The 15,896-nt window shown below is 36.9% G+C and overlaps 1 protein-coding gene and 1 long non-coding RNA gene across 3 annotated transcripts in view; one reads left to right on the forward strand and one right to left on the reverse strand.

Moving 5' to 3' along the window:
- LOC124802649 (protein cornichon) overlaps nucleotides 1-3,402 on the reverse strand; it is a 71,335-nt gene extending 67,933 nt beyond the window's left edge. Inside the window, exons 1-3 of one of the 2 annotated variants that reach the window (XM_047263554.1) lie at nucleotides 3,049-3,402; nucleotides 2,737-2,807; nucleotides 2,542-2,654 (exon numbers count right to left, since the gene is read on the reverse strand). In XM_047263554.1, the coding sequence (XP_047119510.1) occupies nucleotides 2,542-2,654; nucleotides 2,737-2,807; nucleotides 3,049-3,100 (236 nt within the window). In that variant the 5' untranslated portion in view covers nucleotides 3,101-3,402. Of the gene's footprint in view, nucleotides 1-2,541; nucleotides 2,655-2,736; nucleotides 2,808-2,914 lie in introns of both variants that reach the window. The other variant, XM_047263553.1, reaches the window with a different exon arrangement.
- A 139-nt stretch (nucleotides 3,403-3,541) lies between these two features.
- LOC124802833 lies at nucleotides 3,542-15,515 on the forward strand. The gene is made up of 2 exons (XR_007017158.1): nucleotides 3,542-3,774; nucleotides 15,199-15,515. It is a non-coding gene; the product is annotated as an uncharacterized LOC124802833 (long non-coding RNA).
- The last annotated feature ends 381 nt before the right edge of the window (nucleotides 15,516-15,896 follow it).

A 15,896-nucleotide genomic window follows, 5' to 3' on the forward strand; every position in this document is an offset into this window, starting at 1 on the left:
GTCCATTGTTTATAAGAAACAAGTTCATCATCAACCATAAGGAGTTCACCATACAGTTTGTTATTTGCCTTACCAGGACACATTTCACACCTGCGTATCATGCACTGGTAGGAACTAATGTCACACGCTAGCAGCTTCACTGTACCTTTGTAATCCAGACCAGAATCCTTTATAGCAGCAAACATCAGCTTTGCATTTTGATGGGTCTCACATACACAAACATTGTGTGTGCCCCTTGCACTTACAGGCACAACCCATTTTGGCCGAAGATTGAAAAAAAGATGATAAACCTGCTATGGTATTGGGATACTTTTCCTTGAATTCTACATATGGTTTTGATATGTTGCATAGCAACAGTCTTTTTTGCATCTGTACACGTACATTTCCCATTTTCACCATTACATAGTCTTTTTTCGCAGGCATTATTCAACTGTAGTCATTATTTTCATAAAAGTCCGACACTAGCACCTTTATTTATTGCTTACCCTGAGCCTGCTGAAGTTGTGGAAGCACTCCTTGGGTTGCTTTTATTTTCCTAGCTTGCTTTACCATGTATGTAGAAACATTGAATTCCTTTCTAGTGTAGTCAATGGACCAGCTGGAAGGTGCAAGGGAAAGAATAACTACTTTTTTCTGGTGTGTGGATATGGCACATTTTCCTTTCAAATCGTGCACAATTTTGTCCAAATCAGAGCATTTCTGGCATGATTTCTGTTCCTTTGGAGCAGATAGTTCTTCCTCTTCCACCATGTGTGTGTCAGCTATTTTGTGCTTTAATTCCATTTGATCTTCTCGTAGTTTTCTTCTACCATAGCTGGGCTTATCTCTTTTCCCAACTTTGTGTGTCTTCATGGGAGACAAACCAAGAGCAGTCACTGAAGTATTTAATTGGTTGTAGGTGACTGATACTCTTTGTCACTGTCATATAAATTATCAGAATATTCTTCATTTTTTAGATGTGTAACACACATGGAACATAACTTTGGTCCTGGTTTCATGTGAAGTCCCATGCACTGATTCACTTTCAATACTGATTTTATATCAATTTCTCTGAGGCTACACTTCACTGTCTTCTTATGAATCCGAAATGGATCAAAACAACTTCTTTGTAGGTAATAATACTTATTCAGAAACACTTTCATATGATGATAACAAACACTAAAGTTTCCTGGAACTGTACTTCTTGTGCCCACAGGGTGTATACCGGATCTCCGTAACAACAAATCTTGGTCCGATTCATCCAGATCATACAGTACAAAGCGAATGCCACACCTTGTTCCATATGTTGTCTTAGGACATTCAGATGTTTGTGCTCTACCAATACTGCAACCTCTTTGAACAAAAGCACCACTAGTACAATCTTCTGCCTCCATACTGACTTTCCACAACAGTACTGACCAGTCTGAACTAGAATCTTAAAAACATGAGTAACCTGTAATTGTTGCTTGTTTCATTTGTTGTTCCTGCCTAACAATGACTCGTTCTATCCCTGAAAACTACCATTGTTTAACTTTCTGTTGCCTAATGGTTCCCAACAATTGCTGCAGCTTTATCTGAAACATGCTGTCTGCATCATCACTATTACTTGCTAAAGCGTGTTAAAAGAAACGTAACCAAACACATCTCTGTCAACTATTATTATACACAAATGCCTTGCAATAACAAGTTGAAATTTTGCCACATATTATATTATGGTCTACTTATTCAGTGTTTGAAATGTGGCTTGGATATCACTTGTCCATTTTGTGCTACCACACTTAGAAAATCCATATTTTTCAGGTAATTTTTCAAATTTTTGTACTTTCATGTGCATGTAACTCTGTTTGTGCGACTTATATGGGCAAGATGAGTTCTGCGTGTGTTTAGGCCACATTAAGCTTACCACAAAAAAAAAAAAAAATTATACCCTTTTTGAGTGAATTATATTAGGCATACAGGGCACCTACAATATGTACCTTTTAACGTATTACATTTTTAAATCACATTTTGAAATTTTTTAATCACATTTTGAAATTTTTTATTTTCCCTCAGTAATATGTTGTTGGTGTTTTGATTCACAGAGTATGTTCTCTAAGTGGATGTTACTGGGTTGTAAAAATTTCAGTGGACTGTGTGGAACGGTTCCAAAGTTATTAAGACCTGAAGTTGGGTCTGAACATGGGTTACCAGATGCGGGTTGCAATTTCCGGGTCACGCCACCTACTTTCACAAACCATAATTCTGGAACTAATTGGCAGTGGAACTTAAAATTTTGTACGCGAGTGTTCCACACTTGGTAGTATTGGTGTGCTAAATTTCAGCCAAATCTGAGACTATCAACTGGAACATTTTCTCAAATTGGTTGAACTGACATGGAATGACCCCATTCACAATCTTACGAACCTTCACCAAGTTGTTGCACTTGCTTTTGTCGTAAAGAAACTGTTAAGTGTCATACAAGACAGCTTGGTGCTACAGTAATAACATAGTTCCCACTGTCTTATTCAGTACACTTCAAGAATCGTGTCATACATAAGTATACATTTGATGAAAGCAGCTTACCTGTGAAAGTGATATGCAATGAGTGGAATATTCAGACACAGTGAAAACCATTCTCCAGCCGTGAGGAACAAAATATTGAAGAAAAGATGTACCAAGTATTCAGGTAAGACAAGCTGTAAAGAAACAAGACATTACTGCAGAGGCTCATGTTATTTTCAGGCAGCTAGGAGGCGTGGTTTGCCGAATACAGCTTACCGGATTCAAATTATTGCACTGATCGATGGGGTTTTTATAATCAGTCTTCAGTTCATCGAAAGCTATAACCTAAAAAAATAAGTGAAATAAAGAAGGGACTTCCTTCTGAATAGTCCACCAAACTGACATAAGACTCACTAAGTCACTACTACGAAAAAAGCATGTCAAACAAACTTACATGAAATATTGCTGAGAATATTAAAAGAGCATCAATTATTAATGCAATAATGTATGTTAGTGCAGCATAGCTAAATGCCATTTCCGCAGCTTAAATGCCTACAACTGTATTTTCGAAATTTTGCACTGCACACCTTTTTTTATCTCCCTCTCTCTGTTTACTATCAAGGTATCGATATTGATACATCGATAGCGTACTGTGTACATTTCAGCAGTCCGCAATGCTTTATTGAATATTGCTGTGTAATCAAACATGGTATCTTCTCTAATGAACCTGTTTATAGTGCTTTGCTCTAAGCAAATGACCTACTAAGGCTTATAGTTCGCCTAAACTTTTATCAGTGATATATGTATAAGTCTGTTGAAATCTGATACTCGTTGTATTCACGGCAGACAAAATGTTATTCAAAGGCTTTCACCGCAAATTATTTTTCAGCTTTAAGTTTAAAACCTCCAGCTGGTGGCAGCAGTTCGTAATTATCCTGACAGTTTACAGAGCGTTTCGATGTTAAACATGATAAGAGACGAGTGTTTATTTTTCCCGACCTAAACTGCTTCCCATTCCAAAGATGTTAGCTCGATATCGAAGTCAGCGATGATAGAATCAGACAATAAAAACATTCTGTTTTGCGATAGTTGACAGGTGTAATGTGTAGGTAGATTTGTTTGGGATCACGAGGCTTAATTATAAATCGGATGTGTAGCATGTTGCGGTGTTTGCGGGTAGAGCTTTATTCACAAGCATAACTTGTGAAAAATATGTATTTTTTCCGCGGCAATAGTAAAGCAGAGAAAGGTCATGCCACATTTGTAGCGGCTGTCGACATACGCATGAGAACACACAGGCCTACAGCAGGACAGGTAAGGAAAGCATTAAATATAACATGACATACTATGATGTGTGTTAAGTTTCTGTAAGAATATGCTTACAATGTATCTGTTCCATTGTTGACTGGGACAGTGTGCGAAGGTTGATATGATTAGTATCCTTTATGAAAATGCTAACCACATAGCCCATTTCTTTATTAAGATGTCGTGCACAAAGTTTAAAGGTTACAGATGCTGGAAATGGCAGGAATAAAAGGTGAAAATAAATAAGTTGGAGTGTATGGCAGGCAAGGAAACAGCTGTATTGTATTTGTATTGGTTTGTACTTTTGATGTAAGAAACTTCGACGTCGAACTATACTCCAGATCAATCTGTTACTAATATCGCAATCACAGACTCGTAACCGAGTTGCCCTCTTATCAACATAATCTAGACATCAGTGTACGCTATAGTCGGGTCAATCCATGTGAAGTGATCCAGTGACGGTTGAAGTTCAAAACAGTTTTTTAAAATAATTTATCTTCCACCTTTACTGGGTGGCGGGCATTTTTATTTGTAGGTGCGCGACGATTTTTCAGTCTGATGACATTAGCGAAAATTTTAATATGTCTGCACTGGGTTAAGTTACATCATTGCAATTGACATAATTATTTTTAGATAAGTGTCCTCTACAGCGTTGTCTAGTACACAAAATACCCTAAACTCAAAAATAACCAGTCAAAATTATCTCGAAAGTTTGGGTTCCAAATTTTCAAAAATCCACTTTTTTAGGCCCAAAAATAACAAACAAGGAGTGATTTATGAGAGTCTATTTTTCCCTATAGTTAGATATCATACATACTAGCATAATACGGAGCAAGAGCACTTAATTTTTTAAATTTAAAGATCTTCATTCTTTGTAAAGACTGGGGTTAGGCTACCTATCTCAGGTGGGACTGAGTATTAAAAATACGATTTTTGCAGAGTTTGTACACTTATACGATAGCAACGTACTGTAAAAATTCCAATATTGATATCTGACTGTGAACAAAGATATGAATTTTTGAAAATGAGGAAATAATTCACATTACTCTACAACTGAACTTATGCCTGTTGCCTTTTTAAATGGTTTATTCTATCACTGTAATATAATTTAATTGTGACATATATTTCGTTAACAATATCGCCCAATATTCATTCAGTTTATTTATTTGTAATAATGCAATATTAAACAATAGGAGCTTTCGATTTTGTTCTATGATAATAAAAACGCCCATGTACGTTTAGATTTATTGTCAGTAAAGTAAATTATTGCTGGGTGTGGCATTATTGTAGTCAGCCTGTTTATTTATATATATATTTATTTGTTTGTTTTGATCCTCTGAATCATACATTGTACAGAAAGGCACATCATGATATAGGACAGGTCATTTGATACATATTAGGCAGTTATAAGAAGAGGTACATGTCTATGAATCTATAAAATGATTACATATTTGTGTCACATGTGTAATGTACTTGTTGTTGTTGTAGTCTTCAGTCCTGAGACTGGTTTGATGCAGCTCTCCATGCTACTCTATCCTGTGCAAGCTTCATCATCTCCCAGTACCTACTGCATCCTACATCCTTCTGTATCTGCTTGGTGCATTCATCTCTTGGTCTCCCTCTACGATTTTTACCCTCCACGCTGCCCTCCAATACCAAATTGGTGATCCCTTGATGCCTCAGAACATGTCATACTAACCGATCCCTTCTTCTAGTCAAGTTGTGCCACAAACTTCTCTTCTCCCCAATCCTATTCAGTACTTCCTCATTAGTTATGTGATCTACCCATCTAATCTTCAGCATTCTTCTGTAGCACCACATTTCGAAAGCTTCTATTCTCTTCTTGTCGAGACTATTTATTGTCCATGTTTCACTCCCATAAGTGGCTACACTACATACAAATACTTTCAGAAACGACTTCCTGACACTTAAATCTATACTTGATGTTAACAAATTTCTCTTCTTCAGAAATTCTTTCCTTGCCATTGCCAATCTACATTTTATATCCTCTCTACTTCAACCATCGTCAGTTATTTTGCTCCCCAAATAGCAAAAATCCGTTACTACTTTAAGTGTCTCATTTCCTAATCTAATTCCCTCAGCATCACCCGACTTAATTCGACTACATTCCATTATCCTCGTTTTGCTTCTGTTGATGTTCATCTTATATCCTCCTTTCAAGACACTATCCATTCCGTTCAAATGCTCTTCCAAGTCCTTCGCTGTCTCTGACAGAATTACAATGTCATCGGCGAACCTTAAAGTTTTTATTTCTTCTCCATGGATTTTAATACCTACTCCGAATTTTTCTTTTGATTCCTTCACTGCTTGCTCAATATAGAGATTGAATAACATCGGGGAGAGGCTACAACCCTGTCTCAATCCCTTCCCAACCACTGCTTCCCTTTGATGTCCCTCGACTCTTATAACTGCCATCTGGTTTCTGTACAACTTGTAAATAGCTTTTCGGTCCCTGTATTTTAACCCTGCCACCTTCAGAATTTGAAAGAGAGTTTTCCAGTCAACATTGTCAAAAGCTTTCTCTAAGTCTACAAATGCTAGAAACGTAGATTTGCCTTTCCTTAATCTAATGTACTTATGTCTTATATTTATTCTGTACCAGAATTTAGCATTTATACCAATAAAACTTACATATAGCTATGTTACGTAGTCAATAGTTTGGGATCCTTTATCTGATGTTTTTGTTGAGCAGTTGCTTAAAGCAGGTTCTTTTCAAGGAATTCCTGTATGCTGTAGAGGCAGTGTTCAGTTTGGAGTGACCATAGTTTTACTTTAAAATCCTTCACTTGTGTAATGTTCTTCACTGCTATTGGGTGTAGTTTTATTCCCAAGCTTTCAAAATGCTGAAGAATGCTGAAGATTAGTTGGGTAGATCACATAACTAATGAGGAGGTGTTGAATAGGATTGGGGAGAAGAGAAGTTTGTGGCACAACGTGACTAGAAGAAGGGATCAGTTGGTAGGACATGTTCTGAGGCATCAAGGTATCACCAATTTAGTATTGGAGGGCAGCGTGGAGGGTAAAAATCGTAGAGGGAGACCAAGAGATGAATACACCAAGCAGATTCAGAAGGATGTAGGCTGCAGTAGGTACTGGGAGATGAAGAAGCTTGCACAGGATAGAGTAGCATGGAGAGCTGCATCAAACCAGTCCCAGGACTGAAGACCACAACAACAACAACAACAACATCATTTGACACCTTTGCTGTATAGTTTTGTTGAATGGGGAATTAGCCCTAGAGTGTTCTTTGACCTTGTATCATGTTGGTGCCAGTCTGAGTTTATATCTAAGTTGCTTTTTTTTAAAAAAAAAAAAAAAAAAAAAAAAAAAAAACATAGGTCTAGTATCTGGGTGCATATATGATCCGTGAAGAACCCGGGAATTTTTCATTGTTTTAGTTTTCAGTTAGGCCTAAATTTTTGTAATTTTGAAGGTAAGAACCAATACTCCAACAAAGGATATTACCATATCCCGCTACTGCTGAATAATACTTCAACAATAAAACATAAATGAGAGAAAAAAAACTAAAATAACTTAAACTGCAAAGGAAACACACCATATACAACAACACACAGTGCTCATGCAAGCGTCTGCCAACAGCAAAGTGTGTCAGAGGCTTTGGGAAGACTATGCAATGCTTCATAACAACAAATTGCCTCTAATGAACGTGTCGTCACAACTGTTTACATTATATTAGTTTTAGCAGTTACGAGCGGGCTCATGCGCATGCACAGTTGAGTTGCGTTTGAGCAGTAGATTCTCCTGCTTCTGGCTACAGGAATGTGGTTGTTGGCTGTGCAAGCAGCTAGATGCTACCGGGAAAAGGGGGCTGCCAACCTCGTTTTCTTGAGGGGGGGAACTTGTTTCACAAAGCGCCTAGCATCCAGTGCACGTTTATCTTATTGATCACTCATATGAGTTTGAAACGCATTCCTGTTGGTTTTTGAACATGGCTGAACACATTTCAAGTTTATTTACGAATGAATCATAAGTTGATTTTTGAATGCGTGCGTAATGTACGCAATGTCTCTGTCAGGAGGATCCTCGTTGCATCAAGAAATAAACTTTCCGCAGGCAAAAGAGGCTGGGGCTATACAAGCTGAGCGGAGCATAGCCGAACGGATGAATGCTAATTGCTGTCTTATTATGTGGTTGATTGGGTTTGCTAATGATCAGCGTTGTTATAATTACTAGTCAAATCCATGGATTCAGACTACCAGAATGGAAATAAATGACTAACGGGAATAACAGGTGTGAAAGGTTAAAATGTATTATCTTCTCGGTGTTTACAAGAAAATAAAATTTTGAGAGAGAATTTTTGGCCAGATCACTACACTAGTAAGGAACAGTTGCACAGTTCCTGGCTAGCAGCCACTGAAGTTCTATTCTGGAAGTAACGCGGAAAACATGTTGTACGAACACGTAACAACTCCTAACCAGAGAATAATCGTGGGATAACTAAACCTGTAATTTTGGCAAGGTTAGTTAAGTTAATCGGTGAACAAATTTTGACAATGGCACAAACAGCTACAGAATTGGTGATGACAAGATTGTTCGTTAGGGCGAGGAAGGAGAAAAAACGGGTGCATCACACAAATTATGGAAGAATAAAACGATACCAAGTTTATATAAAAATTTCGTAATACTACTTTTCGATCTCATGCTTGAGGAGCTGGTGCGTATGAATGTAATGTGAAACTATTTCCTAACAAAGCTTTTTGCTTGTATTAGGCCTAATAGGCATTTGATATTGGTACTTCGTGAATTATATTCTGTCATGTTATAAAATGATCATTTGTGCCAAAACAGTCTCGTTTATTTCGTTGGTGTTACAAAATTGCTGCAGTATTAGAAAGGCCTATTTTGTTTTGTTTAGCAGAGTGGCAGATCGAGAAACCACACCACTCTTGGGTATTATTTGTATTAACAGCTTTTTCAGTATTAGATAACTGAGCAATTGATATGGCATTTCTATTTTTCAGAAATGAATTTAGTCTGTCTGCCATAGTATATTCAAATACTTTGCTGAACACTGAGAGTACTGCTATTGACCTGTAATTGCTGATATCATCTTTACTTCCTCTTTTATGAATGGGTATGACTTCTGTGGTCTTGAGTTTATTAGGAAATATGCCGTTTATGAATGAAGAGTTTATTGTGTGGGGCAGTGTTAACGTATGAGGTTGTTGCAGTTATGGAGAAGAAAGCAGGGGATCTGGTCTTGTCCTGCACATGATTGTTTGTTAATTTTTGTATGAATAATTTTTCCTATTTCTGCCTCTGTTGTTGGTAATAAGAATAGCATGTCAATGCAGTTGTTTTGTTCTAAGTTTGGGAGGTGAGTATTTTTAAGGTGGTCTATGAGACTTTCAACATTTTTAATAAAATATGAGTTAAATTCATCTATTTCTTTTTTGTTTGTGACTGATTTCCCATTTATTTTTAGGTTCATATTACTTTTCAGCTGTTGATTTCTGCCACTGTGTGTATTAATGATTTTCCACTTGCATTTACTTTTGGTAACTGATAATTTGAGAGGTTATCATTTTGAAGTTTTTTGGCTGCATTAACTACATTTCTAAAGAATTTTTTATATTTGGTAAAGTAATTCTCAAATTCTTCAGTATTGTCGAATTTGGTCTTGCTGAGGTTGAAGAGTTCCCTTTTCTTTTTGCTGAGGTGATAATACCAGGGGTCACACACGTGGGGGATTTACTGTTATTGGAAATATGTTTTTTAAGGGAAGTGGTAGTTGAAACAATAACTAAAAGTATTTAGAAAAGTCTCAGATTTGTCAACTACATTTTGAGACTGATATATATCCTGCCAGTTTTCTGTTTGCTTGTGGGACAGAAAGGTGTGGATATTGCTTTGACAGAAATTTCTAGTTTGTGTTGTAAACATTTTTTGAGGGGGGCTTGCTTACTGGTGTCGTATAATTAGGGCATTGTGGTCAGCGAATCCTAGCTTTACAGAGCATGCTGTGCAGTCTGTGTCAGTAGCTATTTGGTCGCGACAAGATTCAGTGTGTTTCGTTATTCTGGTTGGGGATTTAACCTTTAGTTCCAGATTGTAGAGATTCATAAAGTTTTTGAAGTTTACATGGTCCCTATCTTCTACTAGGAAATCTGTGTTAAAATTGCCACAAATTACAATTCTGTAGGATATCCGTTTTATTAGTTTTCTAATACTATGGCCAAGTTCTTATAGAAACAGCTTAGGTTGCCTGAGGGTGATACATATACTGATATTAAGTAAATACAGTGTTCATTGAGTTCTATACCTGATAATTCTGTGTCTTTTTCAGTAGCTTTTTCCTCTTCAGTCCTGTCCATAAAAAATTGTTGAATCTGGGAGGAGGAACAACAGTTCTTCTGTTGATCACCGTTTTCTCTGCTGTAGGTGTCATCGTGTTTATCGCTGCTGGTGAGACTGACGAAAGGTTGACTGATTTGGTTGCTGAAACTTCCTGGCAGATTAAAACTGTGTGCCCGACCGAGACTCGAACTCGGGACCTTTGCCTTTCTTTCAGGAGTGCTAGTTCTGCAAGGTTCGCAGAAGAGCTTCTGTAAAGTTTGGAAGGTAGGAGACAAGATACTGGCAGAAGTAAAGCTGTGAGTACCGGGCGTGAGTCGTACTTCAGTAACTCAGATGGTAGAGCACTTGCCCGCGAAAGGCAAAGGTCCCGAGTTCGAGTCTCGGTCGGGCACACAGTTTTAATCTGCCAGGAAGTTTCATATCAGCGCACACTCTGCTGCAGAGTGAAAATCTCATTCTGATTTGGTTGCTGTTGGTGTCTTTTTGTTCATTGCTGGTGGAAAAACTGATTGCTGCTTGACTGTTTTTGTTGCCGTGGGAGTCTATCTGCTGGAGAAGCTAATGGCTGCTTAACTATTTTTGTTGTAGTTTCCGTTGCTTTCTTTCTTATGGGTTGTCCAGTTGTTTCTGTTTTTGTCTGTGTTCATGCATCCGATATAGTAGTATTAGCAGTATCATCACATTTGTATTGGCAGTTATTTGATGTTGAAGGCTGCTCTTTTTATTGCTCCTGAAAACATCACTGGGATGGCGGTACCATTTTCTTGACAGTTTTTCTAACATATAATTTTTTTTTACCTAGAGAGTTTTACCACTTCTGTTTAAATGCATTCCATGTTTTGTAGGGTGACTCCATTGGAGAAGGTCCATACTGAGAAAATGTGCATTTTGATTCATTTTGCAGATCTTATGGAACTGTCTGTTTGCCTTTTTGATTTCAAGATTTACACACAAGGTGGGCATTAAATCATATCTGTTCTGAAACCTCTGTTAGAGTGGATGTACATACTTCAAGAGTGTAGAATGTGTTACGTGCTTTGTTCTGTGTGTAATTTGTAATTAATTTTGAGAGATTAACTGGAATGCAATAACATGAATGAACAGTGCTCTTTTGGACAGATAGTAAGTAAAGTGTGTCACAAAACAGTTTACAGTTCAGTTTAAAAAAACTTGCAAAATGTCTATGACTTCGATGAAGTTAGACAAATTTTGTTTAAATTTCAAGTAAGTTCTTTTGTAACATCAGTGTGCGAGTATCATGAGCAGAAATATATTCTCAAGTACAACAACATTTTTGGAAGAAAGTGCTGCAATCCACTTAAAGTTCATAAAAAGCCTATTACTAAAGGTTTGAGAGAAATAAAACTTGAACATTTGTGAAACTTCCTGGCAGATTAAAACTTTGTGCTGGACCGAGACTCGAACTCAGGGCCTTTGCCTTTCACAGGCAAGTGCTCTGCCATCTGAGCTACCCAAGCACATTTTGTGCCCCGTCCTCACAGCTTTACTTCTGCCAGCATCTTGCCTCCTACCTTCCAAGCTTTCGTGTGAACCTTGTAGAACTAGCACTCCTGAAAGAAAGGATTCTGCAAGGTTCACAGGAGAGCTTCGGTAAAGTTTGGAAGGTAGGAGGCGAGATACTGGCAGAAGTAAAGCTGTGAGGACGGGGCGTGAGTCGTGCTTGGGTAGCTCAGATGATAGAGCACTTGCCCGCGAAAGGCAAAGGTCCCGAGTTCGAGTCTCGGTCCGGCACACGGTTAATCTCCCAGGAAGTTACATATCAGCGCACACACTGCTGCAGAGAGAAAATCTCATTCTGGTTGAACATTTGTCCTGGTTTTGTTATGTGAGAGTTAAACAGCTTCACAAGTGAAACATAATATGATTCCTGGAAATTCCCTGTGCCCAAATTGTTACTCAAAACTATTTGTTGTGAATCCAGAACCAGAATCATGTAACCTTGTTAATGACATTTATATTCCTAATGAGGAAGCTGTTAGCATATTGGATTTTGCTTGTTCTAAGTTAGACGTATCTCCTGCTTCAAAAGTAATTAAAATTAAGTAGCAGAAAAAGAAGACGCTATTGAAAATAAGGTACAACAAATTTCAGACAAAATTAGAAAAGACTTGTAATCATTCTTTAATAATACAGATACCAACATTATTTCTACAGAAGAAGAAAACTCACCACCCGCATCATCTGACACTGAATATTTGAGCTTAATCGAGAAACTAAATGTTCAGTGACATATAAAGAGAGAAAAGTTAAAATTTTGAGTTTGTTCCCTGACTCGTGGTCAAGAGAAAAAAATATTTCAGGAATTCTATGTTTCTCATCGTTTGGTTAAACTAACCCAAAAATTAGTGAAAGAGCACGGCATTCTTCCACTTTCAGGAATGAAGAAAGGAGTAGGTATGAGTGAAGAAACAATTAAAAAATCCAGCAGTTTTTTGATGATGAAAACAGTGGAATGTGCACAGGTTGCAAAGATATCAAAAGAGTTGTTATAAATGGAGTTAAAATAACAAAGCAGAAACGGCTAGTGCTGTCAAATTTAAATGAACTTTATGTAGCTTTGAAAAATTCTCATCTGGAATGCAAAATTAGGTCAAAATTTTGTGACCTCAGTCCTAAGTGGTGTATTTTGGCTGGATCCTCAGGGACACACTTCGTATGTGTTTGTCTATATCATCAAAATGTCAAACTGATGATTGCGTGTGCAAAATTCTGTGATCTTAACTACAAAGAGTTACTAGATTTAATGGTCTGTGAGACTAATAGTTATGACTGCATGATGAGATTGTGTAATAAATGCCCTGGTAAGGAAACTGTTATTGAATTGTTTCACGAATATGATGAGGAAATGCCAGACAGTATTACCTTCAAACAATGTGTCACAATTGAAATGATAAAGGTTTTTAAATCTCAGGAAGAGTATTTGGAGTTTCTCAAATCCTAAGTAAGTTTTTGGAGAACAAAAAAGCACAACTTCATGAAGCTGAATGCATAGCGCCAGCTGATTTTGCAGAAAATTTTACATTTTGATTCAGGATTAAATACAAGGGTACCACTGGGTCAGTGACCAGGGAATAGTGCATCCATTTATTCTCAACTTTTAAAATGAGAAAACTGAAGTTTGCAGTTCAACTTTCATTCTAAGCAATTACTTGGAGCTCAACACTTTGGCTGTACATGTGTTTCAAAAGTATGTAATAAATTACATAAAAGAAAATTTTCCCAAGGTTGAGATGCTGATATACTTTTCATATGGAAGTGGTGGTCAGTATAAGAACTAAAAGAATTTTCAAATCTGTGCAACCACAAAGTAGACTGTGGGTTGGAGGCTGAATGGCACTTTTTTTTGCATCTTGCAAGGTAAAAATGCATGTGATGGAGCAGGAGGTACAACAAAACGTGAAGTAAGTAAATTCAGCCCACAAAGACCAACCACAGACCAAATTCTCACAGTACAGGACATGTATGTCTTCTGTGAGGATAATATTGAAGGCAATACCAATTTTCTGATCAAGAAAGAAGTGGTTCTGCATATGAAAACAACACTTCAAACCAGATTTGAAAACTGTATAGCAATGAAAGGAACAAGGCATTTCCACAAATTCCTTGGCGTTGCAGGAAACTTAGTTTGATGCTATGTAACATCAAAAAACTGAAATTTATGAGGATCATTGTGTCAGTAAAATTACATCTCTGTCTTTAATGTTGAATGACATAGTTGCGTGTGTGTATGATCGACAAGTTAAAAGAATAAGTTTGGAAAACAATGTTTTTGTGCATTTTTACCACCCTGCTGGCCCAAGAACATCATTCAAGAAATCTACTAGTGACAAATAATTGATTATATCCCGCCAGTATCACACATGAATAAGCAACAGCCATATGATGAGTTGTAATGTGGATTTTCTCATTTTCAAAAATTCATATCTTTGTTGACAGTCAGATATCGTTGTTGAAATTTTTACAGTACATTGCTATTATATACGTGTACAAACTGTGCAAAAATCATATTTTTATATTCAGTCCCACCTGAGATAACTAACGCCAAACTTTACAAAATTTTTCAAATTTCAAAAATTCGTAAAAAATAAGGAAACATTTGTAAGTGTTCTTACTGCATATGAGGCTAGTAGTGTATGATATCTAACTATACAAAAAAAATAGACACTCATAAATCACTCCTAGTTTGCTATTTTTGGGCCTAGAAAGTCGATTTTTGAAAATTTGGATACCAAACTTTGGAGGTAATTTTGACTTATTTTTGAATTTAGGGTATTTTGCGTGCTAGACAAAGTTGTAGGGGACAGTTTTATAAAAACAATCATGTTAATTGCAATGTTGTAACGTAACCCAGTGCAGAGATATTCATATTTTTGCTAACGTCTCTAAACTGAAACATCGTTGTGCGCTTGCAAACGACAATGGCCACCATTCAGTTAAGGTGAAAGGTAATTTTTTTAAATTGTTTTGAACTTCTCAATTATAGGGCAATCACATATAAAATATTTAAAAATGGTCAAGCAACCAACCAACTTAATTTTTATTGAACCACTTCATTTGGACTGACCCATCAAGTAAACATGTTTTTTAATGTTAATTCAGATACATTACGATATTGCTGAGTGTACACTGATACCAAGCCTACTGTCTTTATTGCATGAAACAACAAGTTTATCATCAGTCATAGTTTATTTACATTCACAATGCATTTCAGAGGTTTAAACCGTCATCTGTTAGTATGATGCGTGTGTTTTGGGGTAACTTGTGGCACTGCCTCCAGTGTTCACAGGTTCCTTTCTCTGTCTTTACAACATATGGTAGTTTACATGTGCCTTTGACCGTTTGGGGCAGTGCCACAGGTAACCTCAAATTCGTAACAATGCGCGCGCACACACAAACATCGTACTAACACGTGTAAATTCACCAAATGATGGAGATTCAATGTTCAAAATGTGTTGTGGATGTAAATGTGGTGCTCCATTTCATGCCAGTAAGTCATGGTAAAGTCAAACCTAAAATATTCCACTGTCTTTAACAAGAACGTTTTTGCTGTTGTTTCTGTTTTGTGTGTTTCAGATATATTGCATATGCAGCTTCTTCCAGAAGAGAGACTGATAATGACATTTCGTGAATGAAGTCAATTGCAGATGGTTTTTGTAATTATTGAAAGTGTGCTATTCAACATGTGCTCTTGTGCTTGTCATACGTGTTCAGTGCATTGGACACAAATCAAATTTTGGACTTCCTAAATCACTAAAACACTGTAATGGTAACATCGAGGCCTTGGTGAGTTTGTTCAGTCTGACAGGATATTATTTTCTAATCAGTTTTTATGCAGATGTTGATATGTAAACATAATTTTGTACAGAGACAAATAAAAAAAGTTAATTAAATTTTCTATGGTTTTATTTATTTAGTGTACAGATGATTACAATGTTTCCTTTCTTTAGAAGGAGTAGTAATGAAATGCTCTTCACATAGTTTATCCATTTTTCTAATCCCAGGGGTATTTTTGAGCCTTACTTTGGTAATGTTTGTGTAAGTTAAATTTAAGAACTTCTGTGCTTGTCGAATTCTTTTGTAAATTTGCAGTCCATCCTTGTATAATGATTTTTCGTACTGAAAAAGTAGTACATAGGTACTCAGGCTAGAGTTTTCTTAAAAAGATTATTATGGTATGAAGCACACTGGACTCGCATTTGAGAGGATGATGGTTCAATCCCGCATCTGACCATCCAGATTTACGTTTTCTGCGATTTTCCTAAATTGCTCCA

The sequence above is a fragment of the Schistocerca piceifrons genome, chromosome 6, assembly GCF_021461385.2.
Source record: "Schistocerca piceifrons isolate TAMUIC-IGC-003096 chromosome 6, iqSchPice1.1, whole genome shotgun sequence".
Classification (NCBI taxonomy): Eukaryota; Metazoa; Arthropoda; class Insecta; order Orthoptera; family Acrididae; genus Schistocerca; species Schistocerca piceifrons.